This window comes from Palaemon carinicauda, chromosome 12, assembly GCF_036898095.1.
Source record: "Palaemon carinicauda isolate YSFRI2023 chromosome 12, ASM3689809v2, whole genome shotgun sequence".
Lineage (NCBI taxonomy): Eukaryota > Metazoa > Arthropoda > Malacostraca > Decapoda > Palaemonidae > Palaemon > Palaemon carinicauda.
The window spans coordinates 12,481,481-12,506,291 of NC_090736.1; the positions used below are offsets into that span (position 1 = coordinate 12,481,481).

At 42.5% G+C, this 24,811-nt stretch overlaps 1 protein-coding gene across 1 annotated transcript in view; it reads right to left on the reverse strand.

Moving 5' to 3' along the window:
- The window catches only part of LOC137651224 (glycerol-3-phosphate phosphatase-like), a 44,748-nt gene extending 20,545 nt beyond the window's left edge, over positions 1-24,203 (reverse strand). Inside the window, exons 1-4 of the mRNA XM_068384422.1 lie at positions 23,998-24,203; positions 21,899-22,059; positions 11,345-11,482; positions 382-595 (exon numbers count right to left, since the gene is read on the reverse strand). Of these exons, the coding sequence (XP_068240523.1) occupies positions 382-595; positions 11,345-11,482; positions 21,899-22,059; positions 23,998-24,082 (598 nt within the window). The 5' untranslated portion in view covers positions 24,083-24,203. The remainder of the gene's footprint in view (positions 1-381; positions 596-11,344; positions 11,483-21,898; positions 22,060-23,997) is intronic.
- Positions 24,204-24,811: the final 608 nt, after the last annotated feature.

A 24,811-nucleotide genomic window follows, 5' to 3' on the forward strand; every position in this document is an offset into this window, starting at 1 on the left:
GAGTGTGGATATACAGCTTGTTTAGTCAAACCAGTTTCAAAATTCACCCTTTTACCCAGCAAGTAGGAATTTCTTGCTTTACATCCATAGTCACAAACAAAAGCCAGCATTTACTTCCTAAAAGAAAGATGAAAAAGTTTGATAAGGGTGCAAAAGTGAGTTCATTGCCATTGCATCCGATAACAAAAGTGACGGGCTTATGACATGTGGGGCTTCTCGTCTGTGCTTACCACCTGTCATTAACTACCTCGTTAAACAATTCAATAGCCATTCCAGCCCTGCTGAAAACATATTCCTTATTTTAAAGGATAAAAAGTTTGTATACATGTAAAAACCAAATGCTTATCTATAAACAAATATACAAACAAAAATCACACTGACCAGGGAAGACTAAGCCACTCTTCCCCAAAGGAAATCTCTCATCAGTATTGGTAGCAATGAAAAGACAATCCTTGTTTTCTAGATAAGAAGCAGCTTTCATGATTTTGGGGAAGCTGAAATGACCATCAAAGCCAACAATTACAGCTCCTACATCTGGCTCAAGTTGAACTGTGTCTTTCAGACGGAAGACTGGATTCTCAACAAGGGGATCTGGCTGTGAAGAATATAAAATATCAGAGAACATGAAATACAGTAATTTAAATCCTTAAATATTACAAATTCAGAGATAATTTGTATTTTTCTTAACTATATAAACCTGAGTCCTTTACATGGAATATTTTATCAACGAAGCTGGAGTATATGGCTATTAAACTTTTATAACGAGGTGTAAACAGGTTGACGATATACTGGCTGGGAGGGGGCAAGCCCAGTCCTGCTGCTTGCTTACAGAGCACTCATTCTGATTCTGGCTGGGACTTTCTAGGGGGTAGGTGATGAGGGGAAATATGAGTAAAGAACTCGGCTTTGTACGTATGGTGATGAGGGGAAGTATGAGTAAAGAACTTTGATGCCTATAGAGGTGTAGACCAAAATGGTATTTTTTCTTTGATTTTTAAAAAGGACTGCAGATTTCTAGTTCCAAAGTTATCTGTAATTTGTGCAAGTTAGCAAGAAGAGGAGCTTTTAGCACTTGTTGGAGAATCGGTAATGTTACTCCAGATGTAAATGCGTTTGTGGTAGCTCAAGTCCTAAACATTACCACCCAATTTCCATAACCCCACATATTATCTAAAGTTTTTTAATGTCTTTTGCAAAATGTCTAAATGGGTTTGCTGAAGGTAATCATCTGTTCTCTAATGTGCAATTTGGTTTTCGTAAAGGCCTTGGAGCATGTGATGCCCTTCTTACAATCTCCAATGCTTTACAGAAATTCCTTGATCGTGGTTAGGAAGTTTGTATAATTGACCTTGATTTATTGCTGCCTTTGACCCTGTTAATCATGAGGCCCTTATTTTCAAATGCAAACAACTGGGAGTGGGTGAGTCTTTTCTTAGCATCATTATTAAATCTTTAAGTAATAGATTACAGAGTTGTTAATTGGCACCATAGTGAGTATACAGTATGTATAGGAATGTGACATCTGGTGCTCTTCACGGTAGTCTTCTTGGCCCATTACTTTTCATATTATATACATATGACATGTGGTTTAGGCTAGAAAATAAGCTTGATGCATATGCAGATGATGCTACTCTCTCTGTATCAATTCCATCTCCTGAAGGTTGGAGGTTGCTGAATGCCTTAATAGAGATCTAGCTAAAATTAGTGCATTGTACAAATTATGGGGCATGAAGTTGAATCCTAAAAACTCTAAATATGATTGTAAGTAGGTTGAGGACAGTGGCTCCTCATCATCTGGACCTCGGCATTGATAATGTTTCTTTAACTCTGTCTGACTCTTTAAAAACTTTAGGTGTGATTCTCAACAGCAAATTTCCTTTGTTGAACAGACTGACATGAGACTTTTTGTAAAGTTTACATATGAAAGATCTGTTTTAATGTTACCGTTCTTCAGATATTTTAATTATTTGTTCATTACTTCTCTTGCAGTTTATTTATTTCCTTATTTCCTTTCCTCGCTGGGCTATTCTACCCTGTTGGAACCCTTGGGCTTACAGCATCCTGCTTTTCCGACTAGGGTTGTAGCTTAGCTAGTTGTAATAACAACAATAATAATAATAATAATAATAATAATAATTATAATAATAATAATAATAATAATAATAATAATAATAATAATAATAATGGGGCTGCTGAAGGAAAGGGAGAGTCACCTCTCGAAAGAGTAACAGTCTGTCCCACGATGGGAAGACTTTCCCTACAACTGTCAATGTACATCCCTAGATAAGTTAGTCTTTGCTCAGTCACCAGGATCAACTTCTCCCAATTCACCATGATCCCCAGACTGTGACAGAATGAGACAATCTTGTCTCAGTGGAAAAGGTCATCCACCATGTCTGCTAAGATCAACCAATCACCCAGGTAACCCAGAAGACAAATGCAGCTGGTGTGCCCCATGTCGAAACTAGAGTGTAAATTCTGATGGAAAGTTACGAAGCTATTGAGACACCAAAACAAAGGACTCTTGAATTGGTACACTCTGCTTGCTATCATGAATCGAAGGTACTTCCTGAAGTTGGGTTATATTGGGATCTAGAAGTATGCATCCTTCATGTCAATCGTCATCATGAAGTCCAACAGCCTGATCGCTTGCCTGACTGTGCTTGGAGTCTATTGTGAATGAGGTTTGTAGTACAAACTCATTCAGGGCTGATAGGACTGGTCTCCTGCTTCCAGACACCTTTATAAGAAAGTCGACTGTAGAAGCATAGGGTGCCATCGTCTACCTCTTGCAGAGTGCCCTTCCCCAGTAAAGTATAGTCCTTTGCTGATCCCTGGCAGTGAGATGATGACGTTGTTGGTGGTCAAATCAGAGGAGGAGGAGAGTTGGTGAATGGAAGGTGATATCTGTACTGAAGAATGTCCAAAGTCTACTGTTCTGCGCTGTGATACTGCCACCTCACCCATCGGTTTAGGTATATACAATATCGTTCCTATTCTTTATCATAGTTTAGTATAACAGAGTAAAGAAGTAAAGAAGTAGGAGTAAGAGAGAAAAAAAAAGGTTGAATGGGTTTTGACATTTATTTAAATTGAATGGAAGAGTTGAGCTAAAGTGTATTTTAATTTTCAAAGGAAAGATTTATAGGATTTTAAAACTAAAATATTTTATTTCCATAATTACCTTTAAAAAGTAATAGTTCCCCACTCTCATCGCCACATAGTAAAGGTGATATGCTAGTTTATATCACATGACTTCACGTACCTAAATCCCAATGCTAATGGGCACTTGCTCTTCCCCACTATCTGATCACAATTGCAGGTAAACACCAAAAATTAAATGAAATTAAATTCTTTATAGAAAAAAATAATATATACTTTGCATGTTAACCATTTCTTTTCTGCCTGTTTATATAGCATTGTGATAAACCAACTCGAGAAATAGTTTTAATTTTTTACTAAAATTTAATAATGTGGCACTTTCACATTAAGCAAAAAATATTACCAGGTGATAAGACCAAGTATGCTGTATGGTTTAAAGACTTTAACCAAGGAGCAGAAATGGAACTTGCAGAAATGAAAATGTTGAGGTTTTCATTGGGGGTAATGAAAAAGGATAAGATAAAAAATAAATTCAATAATGGAACTGCACATGTCAATCAGTTTGTAAGGATGCAAGACTAAGGTGGCACATTAAGAAAAGTGAGGGAGATTATGTGGGGAGGACAATGCTACGCATGAAGCCATAAGATAGAAGGAGGAGAGGAAGGACTAAAATGAGATTTATGAATTCAAGAAGTGAAGGTATGAGGACAGTTGGCACGAGAGAGGAGGCTACAGTAGGTATAAGTAAATGAAACAGGTGATTTGTTGTGGCAACCTTGAATGGGAGAGGCTGAAGAAGAGGAGTTACATGGAAGGGTTCAGCCTACTTGATTGTTGAATCGAGTTAATTCAAAAATTTAGAATTAATAGTTTATTTCACACTAAATATATCTTAAAATAACTAATACCGTGCATAATACATCTTAATGAAATTGTCACAGCTTAGATGAAAAAATTTTAATTTGTCTGTTAAATAATTATCATTACTGTATCAGTATTAATACTTTGTAATTAATTTTTAAATCATTAAGATACCATATACAAGTATTATATCCTGTTGAATAAAATGCAGTCCACAAAACTTATCAAAGGTAAAAATATGTTATTTTTATAATAAAATAAATTTTTGAATATACTTACCCGGTGATTATAATAGCTGCAACTCTGTTGCTCGACAGAAAACTCTAAGGTAAAATTCGCCAGCGATCGCTACACAGGTTGCGGGTGTGCCCAACAGCGCCATCTGTCGTCCAGATACTCAGTACTCAATGTAAACAAAGAACTCAATTTTCTCCTCGTCCCACTGCGTCTCTATTGGGGAGGAAGGGAGGGTCCTTTAATTTATAATCACCGGGTAAGTATATTCAAAAATTTATTTTATTATAAAAATAACATTTTTCAATATTTAACTTAGCCGGTGATTATAATAGCTGATTCACACCCAGGGGGGTGGGTAGAGACCAGCAAAATATGTTTACATTATTATGAGCTAAGAATTTTTATTTCATATTAGAAGTTATCAAAATAACAAAAACAAAATAAATAGGTACCTGGTAAGGAAGTCGACTTGAACAATTACTCTGCCTTTTTAAGTACGTCTTCCTTACGGAGCCTCGCGATCCTCTTAGGATGCTGATCGACCCCTAGGATCTGAAGTATCAAGGGTTGCAACCCATACAACAGGACCTCATCAAAACCCCTAATCTAGGCGCTTCTCAAGAAATGACTTTGACCACCCGCCAAATCAACCAGGATGCGAAAGGCTTCTTAGCCTTCCGGACAACCCAAAAACAACAATAAAAACATTTCAAGAGAAAGATTAAAAAGGTTATGGAATTAGGGAATTGTAGTGGTTGAGCCCTCACCCACTACTGCACTCGCTGCTACGAATGGTCCCAGAGTGTAGCAGTCCTCGTAAAGAGACTGGACATCCTTAAGATAAAAAGACGCGAACACTGACTTGCTTCTCCAATAGGTTGCGTCCATTATACTTCGCAGAGATCTATTTTGTTTAAAGGCCACGGAAGTTGCGACAGCTCTAACTTCGTGTGTCCTTACCTTCAGCAAAGCTTGGTCTTCCTCACTCAGATGGGAATGAGCTTCTCGTATTAACAGTCTGATAAAATAGGATAAAGCATTCTTTGACATAGGCAAAGATGGTTTCTTAACTGAACACCATAAAGCTTCAGACAGGCCTCGTAAAGGTTTAGTTCGTTTTAAATAGAACTTAAGAGCTCTCACAGGGCATAAGACTCTTTCTAGTTCATTTCCAACCATATTCGATAAGCTTGGAATATCGAACGATTTCGGCCAAGGTCGAGAAGGCAGCTCGTTTTTGGCTAGAAAACCAAGTTGTAGAGAACATGTAGCCGTTTCAGATGAAAATCCGATGTTCTTGCTGAAGGCATGAATCTCACTGACTCTTTTAGCTGTGGCTAAGCATACCAGGAAAAGAGTCTTTAAGGTGAGATCTTTCAGGGAGGCTGATTGTAGCGGCTTGAACCTGTCTGACATAAGGAATCTTAGTACCACGTCTAAATTCCAACCAGGTGTAACCAAACGACGCTCCTTCGTGGTCTCAAAAGACTTAAGGAGGTCCTGTAGATCTTTATTGTTGGACAGATCTAAGCCTCTGTGACGGAAGACTGATGCCAACATGCTTCTGTAACCCTTGATAGTGGGAGCTGAAAGAGATCGTTCTTTCCTCAGGTATAAGAGGAAGTCAGCTATTTGGGTTACAGAGGTACTGGTCGAGGATATAGATACTGACTTGCACCAGTTTCGGAAGACTTCCCACTTCGATTGGTAGACTCTAAGGGTGGATGTTCTCCTTGCTCTAGCAATCGCTCTGGCTGCCTCCTTCGAAAAGCCTCTAGCTCTCGAGAGTCTTTCGGTAGTCTGAAGGCAGTCAGACGAAGAGCGTGGAGGCCTTGGTGTACCTTCTTTACGTGTGGCTGACGTAGAAGGTCCACCCTTAGAGGAAGAGTTCTGGGAACGTCTACTAGCCATCGAAGTACCTCGGTGAACCATTCTCTCGCGGGCCAGAGGGGAGCAACTAGCGTCAACCTTGTCCCTTCGTGAGAGGCGAACTTCTGCAGTACCTTGTTGACAATCTTGAACGGAGGGAATGCATATAGGTCTAGATGTGACCAATCTAGGAGAAAGGCATCTATATGAACTGCTGCTGGGTCCGGGATTGGTGAGCAATATATTGGGAGCCTCTTGGTCATCGAGGTTGCGAAGAGATCTATGGTTGGCTGGCCCCAGGTGGCCCAAAGTCTCTTGCATACATCCTTGTGGAGGGTCCATTCTGTTGGAATGATTTGTCCCTTCCGACTGAGACAATCTGCCATGACATTCAAGTTGCCTTGGATGAACCTCGTTACTAGCGAAATGTTTAGACCTTTTGACCAGGTGAGGAGGTCCCTTGCAATCTCGTACAACGTCAGTGAGTGGGTCCCTCCTTGCTTGGAGATGTACGCCAAAGCCGTGGTGTTGTCCGAGTTCACCTCCACCACTTTGCCTTGAAGGAGAGACTTGAAGCTTTTCAAGGCCAGATGTACTGCCAGTAGCTCCTTGCAGTTGATATGCATTGCCCTTTGACTCGAGTTCCATATTCCCGAGCATTCCCGACCGTCTAATGTCGCGCCCCAGCCTACGTCCGATGCGTCCGAGAAGAGAACGTGGTTGGGAGTCTGAACAGCCAGGGGCAGACCCTCTCTGAGGCTGATACTGTCCTTCCACCATGTCAGGCAAGACTTCATCTTCTCGGAAACGGGGATCGAGACCGCTTCTAGCGTCTTGTCCTTTTTCCAGTGAAATGCTAGGTGATATTGAAGAGGACGGAGGTGTAGTCTTCCTAATGACACGAACTGTTCCAGGGATGATAGCGTCCCTATCAGACTCATCCACTTCCTGACTGAACATCGTTCCTTCTTCAGCATGTTCTGGATGCATAACTGGGCTTGGCTTGTTCTGGGGGCCGACGGAAAAGCCCGAAAAGCTAGACTGTGAATCTCCATCCCTAAATATACAATAGCTTGGGATGGGACCACTTGTGACTTTTCCATATTGACAAGGAGACCCAATTCCTTGGTCAGATCTAGAGTCCACTTTAGATCCTTCAGACAGCGACGACTGGAAGAAGCTCTGAGAAGCCAGTCGTCCAAATAGAGGGAGGCTCGGATGTCCGCTAAATGAAGGAATTTGGCTACATTCCTCATCAGCCTCGTAAACACAAGAGGAGCTGTGCTTAGGCCAAAGCACAGGGCTTGAAACTGGTAGACAACCTTTTCGAAAACGAATCTTAGAAAAGGTTGGGAGTCCGGGTGGATGGGGACGTGGAAGTAGGCGTCCCTTAGGTCTAACGAGACCATCCAGTCTTCCCTTCTGACCGCTGCTAGAACCGACTTTGTGGTCTCCATGGAGAACGTCTGCTTTGTGACAAAGACATTCAGCGCACTGACGTCTAGCACCGGCCTCCACCCTCCTGTCTTCTTTGACACCAAGAAGAGACGGTTGTAGAATCCCGGGGTTTGATGGTCCAGGACTTTGATTACCGCTCCCTTCTCTAGTAAGAGAGACACTTCCTGTTTCAATGCTCGTCTCTTGTTTTCCTCTCTGTACCTGGGGGAGAGATCGAAGGGAGACGTTGCTAGAGGGGGTTTTCGTACAAACGGGATCTTGTACCCCTCTCTGAGCAACTTCACAGATTGTGCATCTGCGCCTCTCTTTTCCCAGGTCTGCCAGAAGTTCTTGAGTCTGGCTCCCACTGCTGTCTGAAGAAGCTGGCAGTCAGACTCTGCCCTTAAAGGACTTGGTTCCTTTCTTCTTTCCACGTCTCCCTTCGGCACGAGCACCTCCTCTGCTGGAGGCTCTGCCACGAAAGGGCGGAATAAAACGGGACGCTGGAGTGTCCATCCTTGGTCTAGCTGACAAGGTAGGCAAAGGGGTGGCTTTGCGAGCAGAGGACGCAACAAGATCGTGAGTATCCTTCTGTATCAAAGAAGCGGCCATCTCCTTAATCAGGTCCTCTGGAAAAAGGCACTTGGAAAGAGGAGCAAACAGAAGTTCGGATCTCTGGCATGGTGTAACTCCAGCTGAAAGGAATGAGCAGAGGTTTTCACGCTTCTTAAGGACTCCGGACACGAAAGATGCAGCAAGCTCATTAGACCCATCACGTACGGCCTTGTCCATGCAGGACATAATGAGCAATGAAGTCTCCTTCTCCATCGGAGAGATCTTTCTACTAAGAGCTCCTAGACACCAGTCTATGAAGTTAAAAACCTCGAAGGCTCTATAGATACCTTTCAAAAGGTGGTCCAGGTCCGAAGATGACCAACATATTTTTGAGCGTCTCATGGCTAGGCGGCGGGGAGAGTCTACAAGACTTGAGAAGTCGCCCTGGGCAGAGGCAGGAACTCCCAAGCCGAGAACTTCTCCCATGGCATACCAGACGCTCGATCTAGAAGAGAGTCTAGCAGGGGGAAACGTAAAAGCTGTCTTCCCTAAACTCTTTTTGGACTGCAGCCATTCTCCTATCACCCGCAAAGCTCTCTTGGACGAGCGTGCGAGGACGAGTCTAGTAAAGGCAGGGGTGGTTGACGGCATGCCTAACACAAACTCTGACGGAGGAGAACGCGGAGCCACAGACACAAACTGGTCCGGAAACATCTCTTTGAACAGGGCCAAAACTTTCCTAAAGTCCAAAGAGGGTTGCGTAGACTTAGGCTCGTCCAGTTCTGAATGCGGTTCATCTACGTGAGCAGCACCATCATCATCAGAAAGTCCCTCATCCAAGTATTGATGAGGAAGCGGCAACGGAGTGGGTAACGGCTGGATAGCTGAGTCCGGTCGCACGGGTGCATGCGTGACTGAACCGGACGCAACGTCATGGAACTGTTGCCCAGTCTGTGAGCTGGCAACAACCATAGCAGCGCGGGGACGCACAGCGTCTACTCCAGACTGTCTAGACTGATGTGTGTGCGCAGTGGCAACCACACTGGGTTGCGGAGGTTGACGCACCGCGTCAAAACAAAACAACTCTGACGGTTGTTGAACCTCACGGACGTCAACGGATACCTCCGTGCGTCGCTGAACGTCAACATGCGGCTGGCAGATCACACTGGAACGCATGGGTGGCGGAACTCTCTCAACTGGAGTGCGTGAGAAGGTTACCTCAGCGTCCCCAGGACGCACAACCGATCGTGTGGGTGGTTGTAGGCACGGAGCTGCACTAGCTACTGGTGCGGCAGCAACCTTCTCCACACGAAAGTCCTGCATAAGCGACGTTAGTTGCGACTGCATGTCTTGCAGTAAAGACCACTTAGGGTCTACAGGAGCAGGTGCGGCGACAGACGGTGTAACTGTCTGAAGCGGTACCGCTTTGCCTCTCTTAGGAGGTGAGCAGTCATCGGATGACTGCAGCGAGTCCAAACTGACCCAGTGGCTACAGCTGGGCCGTTGGACTTGCGCTTTAACGGTCGTGAGACCTTGGTCCATGGTTTCTTGCGAGAAACCTCTTCCGCAGACGAGGTATAAATGGGCTCTCTCGTCTTTGTTAGGCAGGGGCGATCTTGGGTAGATACGCCCAATACCACGGAGGGAACGTCTGTTCGCTGATTAAAGCCTCTCGAACCCATTTGTCGTACGACATTGCTTCTCCCCTGGACTTGGGAGCTTGCAAGAGGTCCCGGACTAGGAGGACGACAGGCACGAACAGACGAACCCTCAAGCGCAACACTATCCACAACACTATCACTCACTTTAACACTTCCCACTGCACTTTTACACTTCAGCTCCTTCACATCCGCCATGAGCTGAATACGGTCACTAGCCAGGGACTCAACTCTCTCACCCAGAGCTTGGATGGCACGCATCATATCAGCCATCGAAGGTTCCTGAGTGCCAGAAGGGGGATTAGGAGCAACCACTACAGGGGAAGGAATAGGTTGTGGGGCAAGAGGAGAGGAAATGTCAATAGAACGAGAGGAACTTCTCCTAACTCTATCTCTCTCTAGCCTACGTGTATATTATTGGAATTCGATAAAATCGAATTCCGAAAGCCCAACGCACTCCTCACATCGATCTTCCAATTGACAGGTTTTATCCCGACAATTGGAACAAACAGTGTAAGGGTCGATAGAGGCCTTCGGAAGACGCCTTGAACAGTCCCTAGCATTGCACTTCCTAAATTTTGGGACTTGTGAAGGGTCAGCCATTTTGAATTGGTCAAAGGGGAATTCAAAAACTATCAAAAAGTCATCAACAAAGAATCCGTAATCAAAAAGAGTTCAAGGAATTGCGAAGAGAAAGCCTGCACAGCGAAAGCTCAAAACTAGAATAGTGTACTTCACCAATTAGTTGTGAAAACAAATCCAGTTTAGCAACAGCGAATAAGCACGTCTTGTCGGGAGCACGACAGAGAGAAAATTGAGTTCTTTGTTTACATTGAGTACTGAGTATCTGGACGACAGATGGCGCTGTTAGGCACACCCGCAACCTGTGTAGCGATCGCTGGCGAATTTTACCTTAGAGTTTTCTGTCGAGCAACAGAGTTGCAGCTATTATAATCACCGGCTAAGTTAAATATTGAAAAATATGTCTTAATGCAATAATTGGGATATGCTATACTGTAAAATAAAAACTTTATACCTTAATTAAATAAACATAATTGAAATATTGATATTGAAAATATTCTCTACTAAAATCATACGACCAAGAATAATCACATCACAAATTTTTGAGGTCTCTTCAAATAAATATTTTTCCATTATGCTGTTGTCAGAACTTCCTCAAAGTTCAATTTTTTTTTTTTTTTTTTTCTACAAAACTGAAAGTGGGCTATCAATATACTGTAGGTAGATAAGACTTAGCTAAATTAAATTAAATTTAAGTACGAGTGCCTTTATTAAGAAAAATCTTGGTTTTAGAAACCAGTTTTAGGAAAGTGTAGTCCAAAGAGCCAATGTTTTATCTTACTCTTCATGTTACATATTAGCTATTACCGTATACCTTTACTATCTCTTGGAGGTATGTAAACAGCTGAGTGGTAGATCTTGGACTTCTTATTAATCTTAATTTTCTAACTTTATTTTGGGGTATGGAGTTGGCACTTCTGAATTAATTGCATTTTACTTCTCAAAGTTAAAATTCATAGATATAATAATGTCTTCATTTAATTAGGTACATCTAAATACAGTAATGATACCATACAACACTACAATACATAGCATCTTACCTCAGCTCCTATATAAGATATTCCAACTTCATCCAATTCTTTTGTAATTCCACTTGTTCCAATAACATAAACTTTCTTGTCAAATTTCATTTGGCTTAGGTACTGAGCTGACACATAGGAAGAACTAACTATGCTTTCCTGCAAAATAAATTTAAAACTAGGTAGTTATAGAAAAAAATATAAGATTCCCAAATCTTCAAAATGCAAACCACTTTGTACCTAACTATCAAACAATCTCAACTTTTTAAAGTAATTTGTATTTTCCATAACTATACAAACCTAAATCCTTTAATTGGAGTATCCCTTCAGCAAAGTTGGAACGGACATTAAAACTCAACGAGGCAGCCATAACTACCGACAGGTGGTGAAGGGAAAGTCCACCCACCTGTCAGTCAACAAAACTAGCACTTTTGACCTTAGGGCTGTGTCTTGTTTAAAGATTTGAAGGTTTAAAGGTCACTCATGAATGGCAGAGGCAAGGGACAGTGATATTGCCCTAGAGACTGACCACATATGATCAGCGCCCAAGCCTCCTCTCCACCCAAGCTAGGACCTGGGAGGGCCAGGAAGTGGCTGCTGATGACTCAGCAGATAGACCTATAGGCTCAACCAAACCCCCCAACCTTAGCTCTCAAGGATGGTAAGGTTGCAAATACTAATGGCACTAACGAGTCTGAGCGGGACTCGAACCCCCGACTGGCAAACACCAGGCAGAGACGTTACCAGTCAGGCCACAAAGTGCGGCTTGAAAGACTTGGGTTTGTGTACAGTAGTTAGGAAAAATACAAATGACTTTACTACACTAATACAAACTGTATTCCTTTATGGAAGACTCATCCTTAGTAGGAATGAAGTCTGTATGAACAAAATTCTGGCTGGTTAAACTTTCTCAGGAGTTATCAGAGCACCTGGCCATGTATGGGAGCAAAGGTGATGACTTCACCAGTCTCCTAACAATCTATGTATAGGGATGCTATAGGTGTTATGTTAGGCTTTTACCAGGAAAAAATGGTCCATGGTTGCAAAAGAGCCTATATCCTCCTACAGGATATGTTAGAATGTGTTCATTGGTATTACGGGATATAGGATCGAATACATTTTATCCATCCTCTCCCTTGTCAAGGAGGATGGGGAAGATACATCTTAACAGGTTCTATAAGTAAAGGAAAGTTGTTCAATTATGAACCTAACCTAAATCCGACATCCAGTCCAGCCTATAGCGGTCACAATTACTGTACCCCTAAGAGTGGTGAAAGAAAAAGAAAATTTGGGTAGACGGCCAGTCATTCTACCTTTCATTCTAGGCTTATATAGAAGTTTCTATCTTAGACATGCTTCCTGTCCAGTGAGGGAGGGAGCTAGGCTGGCTACACAACCTGCTAAGCAGCCATTATAGGGCCAAGTGCAAAGGTACCAAAGGATTTGTGGGTAAACTCCCCAGGTGATGGGAGGGAAAGGCTGTCTGGTATTTTATCACCTACCTAGTCTGGATTTAGAAAAATGCAGTCAACGACTGATGTGTTGATACAACTGGAATCCTCTATTTGTGAAGCCTTTGCTCCCAAACAGCACCATATAACAGCCTTTTTTACCTTGAAAAGGTATATGATACTGCATGGAGATATGGTATACTTAAAACCATTCATGAATTGGAATTACGAGGAGAGCTACCATTGTTCATTCAATCATTTGTTTCGCAGATTTTTTTCAAGTGAGAGAGGGGGAAACTCTATTTGAGAGGAAATGTCAGGAAGAAGGCATTCCCCAGGGTATTGTGCTAAGTGTAACAGTATTTGCACTAACCTTGAATGGGATATCCTCCATCATTCCCAAAGATATTCTCTCAACATTATTTATAGATGATCTCTCCATATCATTTGCTAGATATAGAATGTCGATGGTTGAGAGAAAACTGCAAATCTCAATTGACAAATTTATTCAGTGAGCTGATATGAATGGATTTAAATTTTTGACAAGAAAAACTACTGTTGTCCATTTCAGTTGTATTCGGGGAGTACATCCAGATCCGGATATGTACATCAAAGGCCAACGGATCCCATGTGTAATTGAGGCTAGACTTTTAGGATTGATATTTGACTGTAGGCTTACATGGGTTCCTCACTTGAGAGCTTTAAAAAGCTTTTAAAAGTTTTTTCCCATACATCATGGGGGGCAGACTACAAAGCTATTGTAAAGTTTTAAAGTAATTAATTTCTTCAAAAATTAGTTATGGGTGTGAAATTTACTCCTCAGCCACCCCCAAGTCGACTAAAGATTTTAGGTTCTATACACCATACTGATATCAGATTGGCCACAGGAGCCTTTAGAACTTCACCAATCCCAAGCCTCCTTGTTGACGCTGTAGGGTTACCTTTCGACCTTTACTGAAAGTCTTCTGTTGTTTGGTATTGGTTTAGGTTACAAAGACTTAACTAACTCCTTTTATGGAACATGTTGCAGAACATAGGGAACTGACTTTTAAATATACTGATGGCTCCAAATCTGATGCTGGCATTGGATTTGGACTATACAGTAATGGTTTTAATTGTAGAGCTGCACTTCCTTTAACAGCTTCCAAATTTACTGTCAAACTGTATAACATGTTAACCGCTACTGAGGAAATACTGTTGGAGGAGGAGGGTAATTTTACCATTTTAGTGATGTAAGGAGTGTCCTTCAAGCTTTGAAAGTTTTTTATTCGAGTAACCCTTTAGTTTTAACAATTTTACAATGGCTTTTTATTATTGGACAGTGGTATAACAGTTCAATTTTGTTGGGTTCCAGCAGATGTAGGTGTGTCTGGGAATGATAAGATGATTAGAGTGATATTTTTTTTTTATTTCATCAGCATCATCTCCCCCTACGCCTATTAATGCAAAGGGCCTTGGTTAGATTTCGCCAGTCGTCTCTATCTTGAGCTTTTAATTCAATACTTCTCCATTCATCATCTCCTACTTCACGCTTCTTAGTCCTCAGCCTTGTAGGCCTGGTTCTTCCAACTCTTCTAGTGCCTTGTGGAGCCCAGCTAAACAATTGGTGAACTAATCTCTCTTGGGGAGTGCAAAGAGCATACCCAAACCATCTCCATCTACCCCTCATCATGATCTCCACATATGGCACTCGAGTAATCTCTTGTTGTTTCATTTCTAATCCTGTCTGGATATTTAACTCCCAATATCCTTCTGAGGGATTTGTTCTCAAATCTACTAAATCTATTTGAGATTGTTTAATTGTCATACCATGACACATGTCCATATAGTAACACAGATCTCTCTAAACTGATATATAATTTGATTTTTATATGTAGTTTCAGGCGATTTGATTTCCAAATTTTACTTAACCTACCCATTGTCTGATTTGCTTTTTTCAATCTTTCACTAAACTAATTCTAAAGACCCTGTATTGGAGATCATAGTTCTTAGGTACTTGAATGATTCTACCTCATTAATCCTTTCTCCTTCCAATGATATTTCATCTTCCATTACATACTCCATTCTCATCATCTGTCTTTCTTCTATTTATCATGAGCCCAACCCCGTGTAATATGATATTTTAATTATAAAATAAATTTTTGAATATACTTACCCGGTGAATATATAATAGCTGCAACTCTGCGGCTCGACAGACAACATACTAAAAAAACTCGCGAGCGATCGCTATGCAGGTTGCGGGTGTGCCCACCAGCGCCAACTGTCGGCCAGATACCACTCTTGAATGTAAACAAAACCTTCAATTCTTCTCGTCCTGCTGCGTCTCTATTGGGGAGGAAGGGAGGGTCATTTAATTTATATATTCACCGGGTAAGTATATTCAAAAATTTATTTTATAATTAAAATATCATTTTTAAATATTAAACTTAGCCGGTGAATATATAATAGCTGATTCACACCCAAGGAGGTGGGTAGAGACCAGAGTTAATATGTTTACAGCGTATAAGCTAAGAGTTTTTTCATTTTGACAGTTATCAATATAACAAAACCAAAATAAATAGGTACCTGGTAAGGAAGTCGACTTAGACGATTACTCTGCCTTGTAAGTCTGTCTTCCTCACGGAGCCCAGCGATCCTCTTAGGATGCTGACAGACTCCCAGGAGCTGAAGTATCAAGGGCTGCAACCCATACAACAGGACCTCATCAAACCCCTAATCTGGGCGCTCTCAAGAAATGACTTTGACCACCCGCCAAATCAACCAGGATGCGAAAGGCTTCTTAGCCTTCCGTACAACCCAAAAAACAATATTAAAAACATTTCAAGAGACAGATTAAAAGGATATGGAATTAGGGAAGTGTAGTGGTTGAGCCCTCACCCACTACTGCACTCGCTGCTACGAATGGACCCAGTGTGTAGCAGTCCTCGTAAAGAGTCTGGACATCTTTCAAGTAAAATGAAGCGAACACTGACTTGCTTCTCCAAAAGGTCGCGTCCATGATACTTTGCAGAGATCTATTTTGCTTAAAGGCCACGGAAGTTGCTATAGCTCTAATTTCGTGCGTCTTAACCTTAAGCAAAGATCGGTCTTCCTCACTCAAGTGTGAATGAGCTTCTCGTATTAACAATCTGATAAAATATGACAAAGCATTCTTTGACATAGGTAAGGATGGTTTCTTAACCGAACACCATAACGCTTCAGATTTACCTCTTAAAGGCTTAGTACGAGCTAAATAGAACTTAAGAGCTCTAACGGGGCATAATACTCTCTCTAACTCGTTGCCTACGATCTTTGATAAGCTAGGAATATCAAAAGATTTAGGCCAAGGACGAGAAGGCAGTTCATTCTTGGCTAGGAAACCAAGTTGAAGAGAACAAGAGGCTTTTTCTGTCGAAAAACCGATGTTCTTGCTGAAGGCATGAAGCTCACTGACTCTTTTAGCTGAGGCCAAGCACACCAGGAAAAGAGTCTTAAGAGTGAGATCCTTCAGGGAGGCTGAATGTAAAGGCTCGAACCTGTCTGACATGAGGAATCTTAGGACCACGTCTAAATTCCATCCAGGTGTAGCCAAACGACGTTCCTTAGAGGTCTCAAAAGACTTAAGGAGATCTTGTAGATCTTTATTGTTGGAAAGATCTAAGCCTCTATGCCGGAAGACCGAAGCCAACATGCTCCTGTAGCCCTTAATCGTGGGAGCTGAAAGGGAGCGAACTCTTCTCAGATATAAGAGAAAGTCCGCAATTTGGGCTACAGAGGTACTGGACGAGGATACAGATACTGACTTGCACCAGTCTCGGAAGATTTCCCACTTCGATTGGTAAACTCTAATGGTAGAAGCTCTCCTCGCTCTTGCAATCGCACTGGCTGCCTCCTTCGAAAAGCCTCTAGCTCTCAAGAGTCTTTCGATAGTCTGAAGGCAGTCAGACGAAGAGCGTGGAGGCTTTGGTGTACCTTCTTTACGTGTGGCTGACGTAATAGGTCTACTCTTAGAGGAAGACTTCTTGGAAAGTCTACCAGCCATCGAAGTACCTCGGTGAACCATTCTCTCGCGGGCCAGAGGGGAGCAACTAACGTCAACCTTGTCCCTTCGTGAGAGGCGAACTTCTGCAGTACCTTGTTGACAATCTTGAATGGTGGGAATGCGTAAAGGTCTAGGTGAGACCAGTCTAGGAGAAAGGCATCTATATGTATTGCTGCTGGGTCTGGGACTGGAGAGCAATAGATTGGAAGCCTCTTGGTCATCGAGGTTGCAAAGAGGTCTATGGTGGGTTGACCCCAAGTCGCCCAAAGCCTCTTGCACACATCCTTGTGGAGGGTCCATTCGGTTGGAATTACCTGACCTTTCCGACTGAGACAGTCTGCTAGAACGTTCAAGTCGCCCTGGATAAACCTCGTCACTAGGGAGATGCCTCGATCTCTTGACCAGATGAGCAGGTCCCTTGCGATCTCGTACAGTGTCAGAGAGTGGGTACCTCCTTGTTTGGAAATGTACGCCAAGGCTGTGGTGTTGTCCGAGTTGACCTCCACCACTTTGTCTAGAAGGAGACTCTCGAAGCTTATCAAGGCCAGGTGAACTGCCAAAAGCTCCTTGCCGTTGATATGCATGCTCCTCTGACTTGAGGTCCACAGACCTGAGCATTCCCGACCGTCCAGTGTCGCACCCCAACCCAAATCCGATGCGTCTGAGAAGAGAACGTGGTTTGGTTTCTGAACTGCTAGGGGAAGTCCCTCTCGTAGACTGATATTGTCTTTCCACCAATTCAGGCAAGTCTTTACTGTTTCGGAAATCGGGATCGAGACTGCCTCTAGCGTCTTGTCCTTTTTCCAGTGAAAAGCTAGATGGAATTGTAGAGGTCGGAGGTGTAGCCTTCCTAGCGAGACAAACTGCTCCAGGGATGATAGAGTTCCTATCAGACTCATCCAATTCCTGACTGAGCAACGTTCTCTCTTCAACATCCTTTGGATTACGAGCAGGGCTTGATCTATTCTGGGGGCCGACGGAAAAGCCCGAAAAACTGGACTGCGAATCTCCATCCCTAAATACAGAATAGTTTGGGATGGGATCAGCTGGGACTTTTCCAAGTTGACCAGAAGTCCCAATTCCTTGGTCAGATCTAAAGTCCAATTGAGATCCTTCAGACAGCGATGACTGGACGAGGCTCTGAGAAGCCAGTCGTCCAAATAAAGGGAGGCTCGGATACCCGATAAATGAAGGAATTTTGCTACATTCCTCATAAGCCTCGTAAACACGAGAGGAGCAGGACTTAGGCCAAAGCACAGGGCCCGAAACTGGTACACCACATTGTCGAACACAAATCTCAGAAAAGGTTGGGAATCTGAGTGAATGGGGATGTGGAAGTAAGCGTCTCTTAGGTCGAGAGAGACCATCCAGTCTCCCTTTCTGACCGCTGCTAAAACTGACTTCGTGGTCTCCATGGTGAACTTTGTCTTTGTGACAAAGACATTCAGAGCACTGACGTCTAGCACCGGTCTCCAACCTCCTGTCTTCTTCGGTACTAGGAAGAGACGGTTGTAAAACCCCGGTGATTGAAGGTCCGAGACTTTGACCACCGCTCCCTTCTCTAGCAAAAGAGACACTTCTAGTTTCAGGGCTTGTCTCTTTGCTTCCTCTCGGTACCTGGGAGAGAGATCGATGGGGGACGTCGCTAGAGGAGGTTTGCGTACAAATGGGATTTTGTACCCCTCTCTGAGCAACCTCACAGACTGTTGATCTGCGCCTCTCTTCTCCCAGGCTTGCCAGAAGTTCTTGAGTCTGGCACCTACTGCTGTCTGAAGCTGCGGGCAGTCAGACTCTGCCTCGCGAGGACTTGGTTCCTTTCCTCTCTTCCCTTCGGCACGAGTACTTCCCCTGCTGGGGGCTCTGCCACGAAAGGGCGGAATAAACCTGGACGCTGGAGTGTCTATCCTAGGTCTAGCAGACAAGGCAGACGAAGGGGTCCCTTTGCGAGCCGAGGACGCAACCAAGTCATGGGTGTCCTTCTGCACAAGGGACAACGATATTTCTTTAACTAAAAGTTCAGGAAACAAGAACTTAGATAAAGGGGCAAAGAGTAGCTCAGATCGTTGACAGGGCGTCACTCCTGCTGACAGAAAAGAGCACAGAGACTCTCGTTTCTTTAGGACTCCTGACGTAAACGAGGCGGAGAGCTCGTTGGATCCATCGCGGATGGCCTTATCCATGCAGGACATGATGAGTAAGGAAACATCTCTATCGGCTGATGAGATTTTCCTACTCAGGGCTCCCAAACACCAGTCAAGGAAGTTAAAAACTTCAAAAGCCCTAAAGATGCCCTTAAGTAGATGGTCCAGGTCTGAGGATGACCAACTAATCTTCGAGCGTCTCATGGCTAGGCGGCGGGGAGAGTCTACAAGACTTGAGAAGTCGCCCTGGGCAGAGGCAGGAACTCCCAAGCCGGGAACTTCTCCCGTGGCATACCAGACGCTCGATCTAGACGAGAGTTTAGTTGGGGGGAAGGCAAAGGAAGTCTTCCCTAAACTCCTCTTGGTTTCTAACCAATCGCCTAACAGCCGTAAAGCTCTCTTGGATGAGCGAGAGAGAACGAGTTTTGTAAAGGCTGGCATGGCAGCAGGAACGCCTAAAACAAACTCAGACGGCGGCGAACGAGGAGCCACAGAGACAAAGTGTTCAGGGAACAACTCTTTAAAGATGAGCATGACTTTCTTAAAGTCCATAGATGGCGGAACTGCTCTAGGCTCATCAATGTCTGAAGGATGATCCTCAGGCTGAGGGTCAGCAACGTCCTCATCCGAAAGTTCATCTGATAACTGATGAGAAACAAGCAAAGGGGTAGGCAATGCTTGACACGCAGCGTCCGCCCGCACTGGTGCATAAGTGACGGAGCAGGACGCAGCGTCCTGAAACTGCTGAACAGTCTGGGAACTGTCAACAACAACAACAGGTGTGTGAGGACGCACAGCGTCCACCCGAGACTGCTTAGACCGCCTGGGTTGTGCAGTCAAAACAACTCTAGGTTGCGGAGGTTGACGCACCGCGTCAAAACAAGTCAACTCTGATGGTTGGCGAACGTCCTGAACGTCACCAGGCGCATCAGTGAGTTGCTTAACGTCCACATTAGGTTGAAAGTCCACACGAGACCGCATCGGGTGTGGTACAACCCCAACTGGTTGACGTGAACTGGCAACACCAACGTCAACAGGACGCACAACAGAACGCTTGGGTGGCTGACGGCCAGGATCTCCATGAGATAAACGGCTAGGTTCTACGGAAACCTTCTCTGCGTTGTAATCTTCCATAAGGGACGCAAGCTTAGACTGCATGTCCTGCAGTATAACCCATTTAGGGTCTACGGTAACGGGTGCGGTAACAGCCGGGGTTAGCGTCTGAGACGGCACAACTTTGCCTTGCTTAGGCGGCGAGCAGTCATCCGATGACAGCAACGGGTCCGAACTGTCCCAATGACTACATCCGGGACGTTGGACCTGTCCTGAAGGGACCGACTTGCGTTTCAAAGGCCTAGAAACCTTGCTCCATGGTTTCTTGCGTGAAACGCCTTCGGAAGACGAGGTAAAAATGGGCTCTCTCGTCTTATGGTAGGGGCGATCTTGACGAGATACGCCTGATACCATAGAGGGAACGTCTGTTCGCTGATCAAGGCCTCTCGAACCCATAAGTCGTACGACATTGCTTCTCCCCTGGGCTTGGGAGCTTGCAAGAGGTCCCGGACTAGGTGAACAACAGGGACGAACAGACGAACCCTCGGTCGCAACACTGTTCACAACACTTTGCGCACTAATCACTTTCCCACTTTCCGCCGTGGCACTGTGGCACTTAAGTTCCTTCACGTCAGCCATGAGTTGATTACGGTCACTTGCTAACGCTTCAACCCTCTCCCCCAAGGCATGGATAGCACGCAACATGTCTTGCATCGACGGTTCCTGAGTGCTAGAAGGGGGGTTAGGAACAACCACTACAGGGGAAGGATTAGGTTCAGGGGCATGTGGAGAGGAAAAATCTACGGACCTAGAAGAGCTTCTCCTTACCCTATCTCTCTCTAGTCTGCGTGTATACTTATCATATTCGATAAAATCGAATTCCGAAAGGCCCACGCATTCCTAACACCGATCTCCCAATTGACAGGTTTTACCCCGACAATTGGAACAAACAGTATGAGGGTCGAGAGAAGCCTTTGGAAGACGCCTATTACAGTCCCTAGCATTACACTTTCGAAACCTAGGTACTTGAGAAGGGTCAGCCATTTTGAATTAGTCAAAGAAAATTCCAAAAACAATCCAAGTCATCAACAAATAATCCGATTCAATAAAGAGTTCAAGAGTTTATGTTGAGGAAAAACACCTGTACTGCGAAAGCTCAAACCAAAATAAAGTACTTCACCAAATATGATGGGAAAACTCCAGGTTCTACAGCGAGTATAAGTACGTCTTGTCGTCAACGTCGACAGAGAAGAATTGAAGGTTTTGTTTACATTCAAGAGTGGTATCTGGCCGACAGTTGGCGCTGGTGGGCACACCCGCAACCTGCATAGCGATCGCTCGCGAGTTTTTTGAGTATGTTGTCTGTCGAGCCGCAGAGTTGCAGCTATTATATATTCACCGGCTAAGTTTAATATTTAAAAATTTCATGCATTCTGGTAAGCAAGCATTGCAAATCCTATAGTGTTCTGCTAATGACAGCATCACCAGCATACTGTAGGCCTGCAAATTTCCTATTATCAATCCAGTCCAATCCTTCTCCACCATCTGCGACTGTTCTATGCATTACAAAATCCACAAGGAGGATAAACAATATAGGTGACAAAACATTCCCTTGGAGTACCCCGCTGTTAATTGTAAATTCATTATTTACTTTACAAATTATATTTTTTTTTCCATAATTTTTTTTTTTTTTTAAATCTCACCATGATTTTCATTCACTTTTTTTTTTTTCAATCCCTAGTTATCATAGTGCTCCCTAGGGTCAGTTAGTTTAGTTGAGATTGGTATCATTTAGTAAGACTCTGAGCTATTCCTGGTCAAAACAAGTTCTTTACATATTTCTTAAATAAGAATATAAATTCAATCCAAATTGGCAACTATACTTTTAAAACCATAGCTGTAAAAATACCTTCTCTGCAATGAATCCCAAATTCTTGCACTTTTCCACATATTCGTCTCTAGATTTGGTCGAGTTATTTGTAACATAGAATACTTTTTTGCCTAAGGCGTGTAACTTGTTTAGGGCCTCGTTAGCTTGTCCGATGATTTTATCACCAGTCCACAAAACACCTGCAAAAGAAACATACACTTCTTTTAATCATTGCATTACACTTCATTTTTGATGGAATTGTACAATGTATACCTATTTCATGATCAATTCCTTTAAAAAGATAATTAGGTGAGATTCAAAAATAGGAAAGTCGCAAAATAGTAAATAAGAGAGATACTATGAAGTTGTTACATAGAGATAAAAAAGCATTGATAGCAGAATCAGAGGAAGAGGTCGTAGAAATATTTGAGCAATTGAAGAGTGTAATAGAAAAGATAGCCGAAACCAATGAAAGCAAAACCTCACTTATTATGGCATAGAAAGAATTAAAGGATAAAGTAAATGGTTCAATACTTCAATATAGGAGGATTTTGTTATAAGTATATACAAGATGCACCTGCCAGTAATCATAGCCCTACTCTTAACCCTTTTACCCCCAAAGGACGTACTGGTACGTTTCACAAAACTCATCCCTTTACCCCCATGGACATACCGGTATGTCCTTGCAAAAAACTGCTATTTATATTTTTTTTGCATATTTTTGATAATTTTTTGAGAAACTTCAGGCATTTTCCAAGGGAATGAGACCAACCTGACCTCTCTACGATGGAAATTAAGGCTGTTAGAGCAATTTAAAAATAATATACTGCAAAATGTGCTTGAAAAAAAAAATAACCCCTGGAGGTTAAGGGTTGGAAAGTTCCAAATAGCCTGGGGGTAAAAGGGTTAACAAACTTAAATGCTCCTGTATACATTTCTCCCCCTGCATTTACCTTCATACTTCCCCGGGGAAAAATTATATCATTGTCAGTCTAGGTCCTTAGAGAAATAGGTCAAAATTTAGTTTAGGAGAGCCTCTGCATTAGTAACTGGACACATTACTTTCGTTCATCCAAGGATTATATAGTAAATATTTACCCTTTGACCCATACTAGTTTGTTCAGTCTGGAAAGTTTGTTCAATTTGGATATAACCCAGAGACATGGATCCTCAGGGTACAATGTCATAGGTCTGGTACTATCCATAGCGTTCTTAATTATTCAGAGATGAGAGGAGGAAGTTTGTTTATGTTTACCATCATTTTATTAATGAGACTGCTATTTTCATATTTTATTACATTACATTTATGTATTAATTCATAAATTGGTGGAAGTGGCCATTATCTCCAAGTGATGTGAGATAACTGATGGAAGACTGACCTTTGCACAATTGCACATATTAAGGATACAGGCAGATGGGCCTAATCTAAAATGCACAATTGATTCTTTGGATATTTACGAAATGAAACGGTGTTGTAGGTGAGGATTTGGAACAGGAAGAGGCCCTCAGGAGTTAAGCCCCACCTAGTAAACTAGAATACGGTATCCTAGGTTAAGTTAAATGGGTGTACTTAGGTTACAATACATCTCTGCTTTTCAGTCATTTTGAAATAGGTGATACATGTTTGGCCCCATAGGTATTCTAAGTTAGCCATAATAATACATATAGGTGGCTGCTATCATACATACACCCAAGATAGAATTTGAAAAACACTCATTTTCAGGATAAATCACCCTGGCTTAGGAAAATGGGTAATTTTGTATTGTAATACACTACAATGAAACCGGAAAAAGCAGGTCGGAGGCAAAAATCCTGCGCAGTATGATGTCCCAAGTCACCTAATCAAGTTGTATGGATGTCAAAGTCTTGTCCTTAAAAAGTGGCATTAACTGGTTGGCCCCCTTAAAGTAAGCGATGGATACAACAGTTAAGGGATGGGTTGTCGCCTGTAGGTAAGGATACAGCTCCTAGTTTAGGTTAGGTGGTGGTCTTGTGTTTGTTTCCCTTTTAAGATATGTTTTTTCAGACTTACTTGTAATTATGAAACATCTAAAATTTCAAAATATAAATTTACCAGTTTTATTCTGCTTAATGCATAGAATGATCCCACATGTAAAAAGCTGTTTTCTTTATCTTACCATCACAGTCCGTTAGAACATTATCAAAACTATCAAGGAATTTCTTCAAACACTCCCTGTCAATCCTTTTTGGAAGCCTGGCCATTTTAATAATTTGTAGAGTACAGCCTAATTAATTTGTTCTATAGACGATACGTCGACTGTTGACCCCACTATCAACTTATCAAAGTTAGTACATAACCAGGCATTTCGTAATGGTTTGAAGACGTTCAGATGTAGCTAGCATAACTCTTTCCCGATATTATTTGTAAATTTACCTCGTTCGATGTATTTATAGTGATTTTTTAAATAGAATTTTAGTAGCTTTGTAACAAAATTATTTAATAAAAAAAGAACTGACAAATCCAAAGTATGTTTTAATGTTTTTCTCTTTGGATTATACTGCAAGCCAAGTTATCTGCAGTCATTCGGATACAATGTTTATAGTTCTACTTCCTCCTGACCCGGTTTTCCTTTCGCAGTTTCGTCATTTGGATGTAGGAAAATGTTAGCATGCAAGAATATATCATCACAACCAGTAGTTATCTACGACTTCGTTTTAAATTTATCAAATTGGTATATAACCAGGCATTTCGTAATAATTTGAAGGCTTTCAGATGCAGCCTAGCATTACTTTCCCAAATCCCGATATTATTTTACTTCGTTAGATATATTTATAATAATTTTTTAAATTAAATTTGGGTAGCTTTGTAACAAAATTATTTAATAAAAGAGAACTGACAAATTCATAGTATTTTTTAAAGGTTGTTCTTTGGATTTTAATGCAAATCAAGTTAGCTGCAGTCATTCGGATACAATGTTTATATTTCTACTT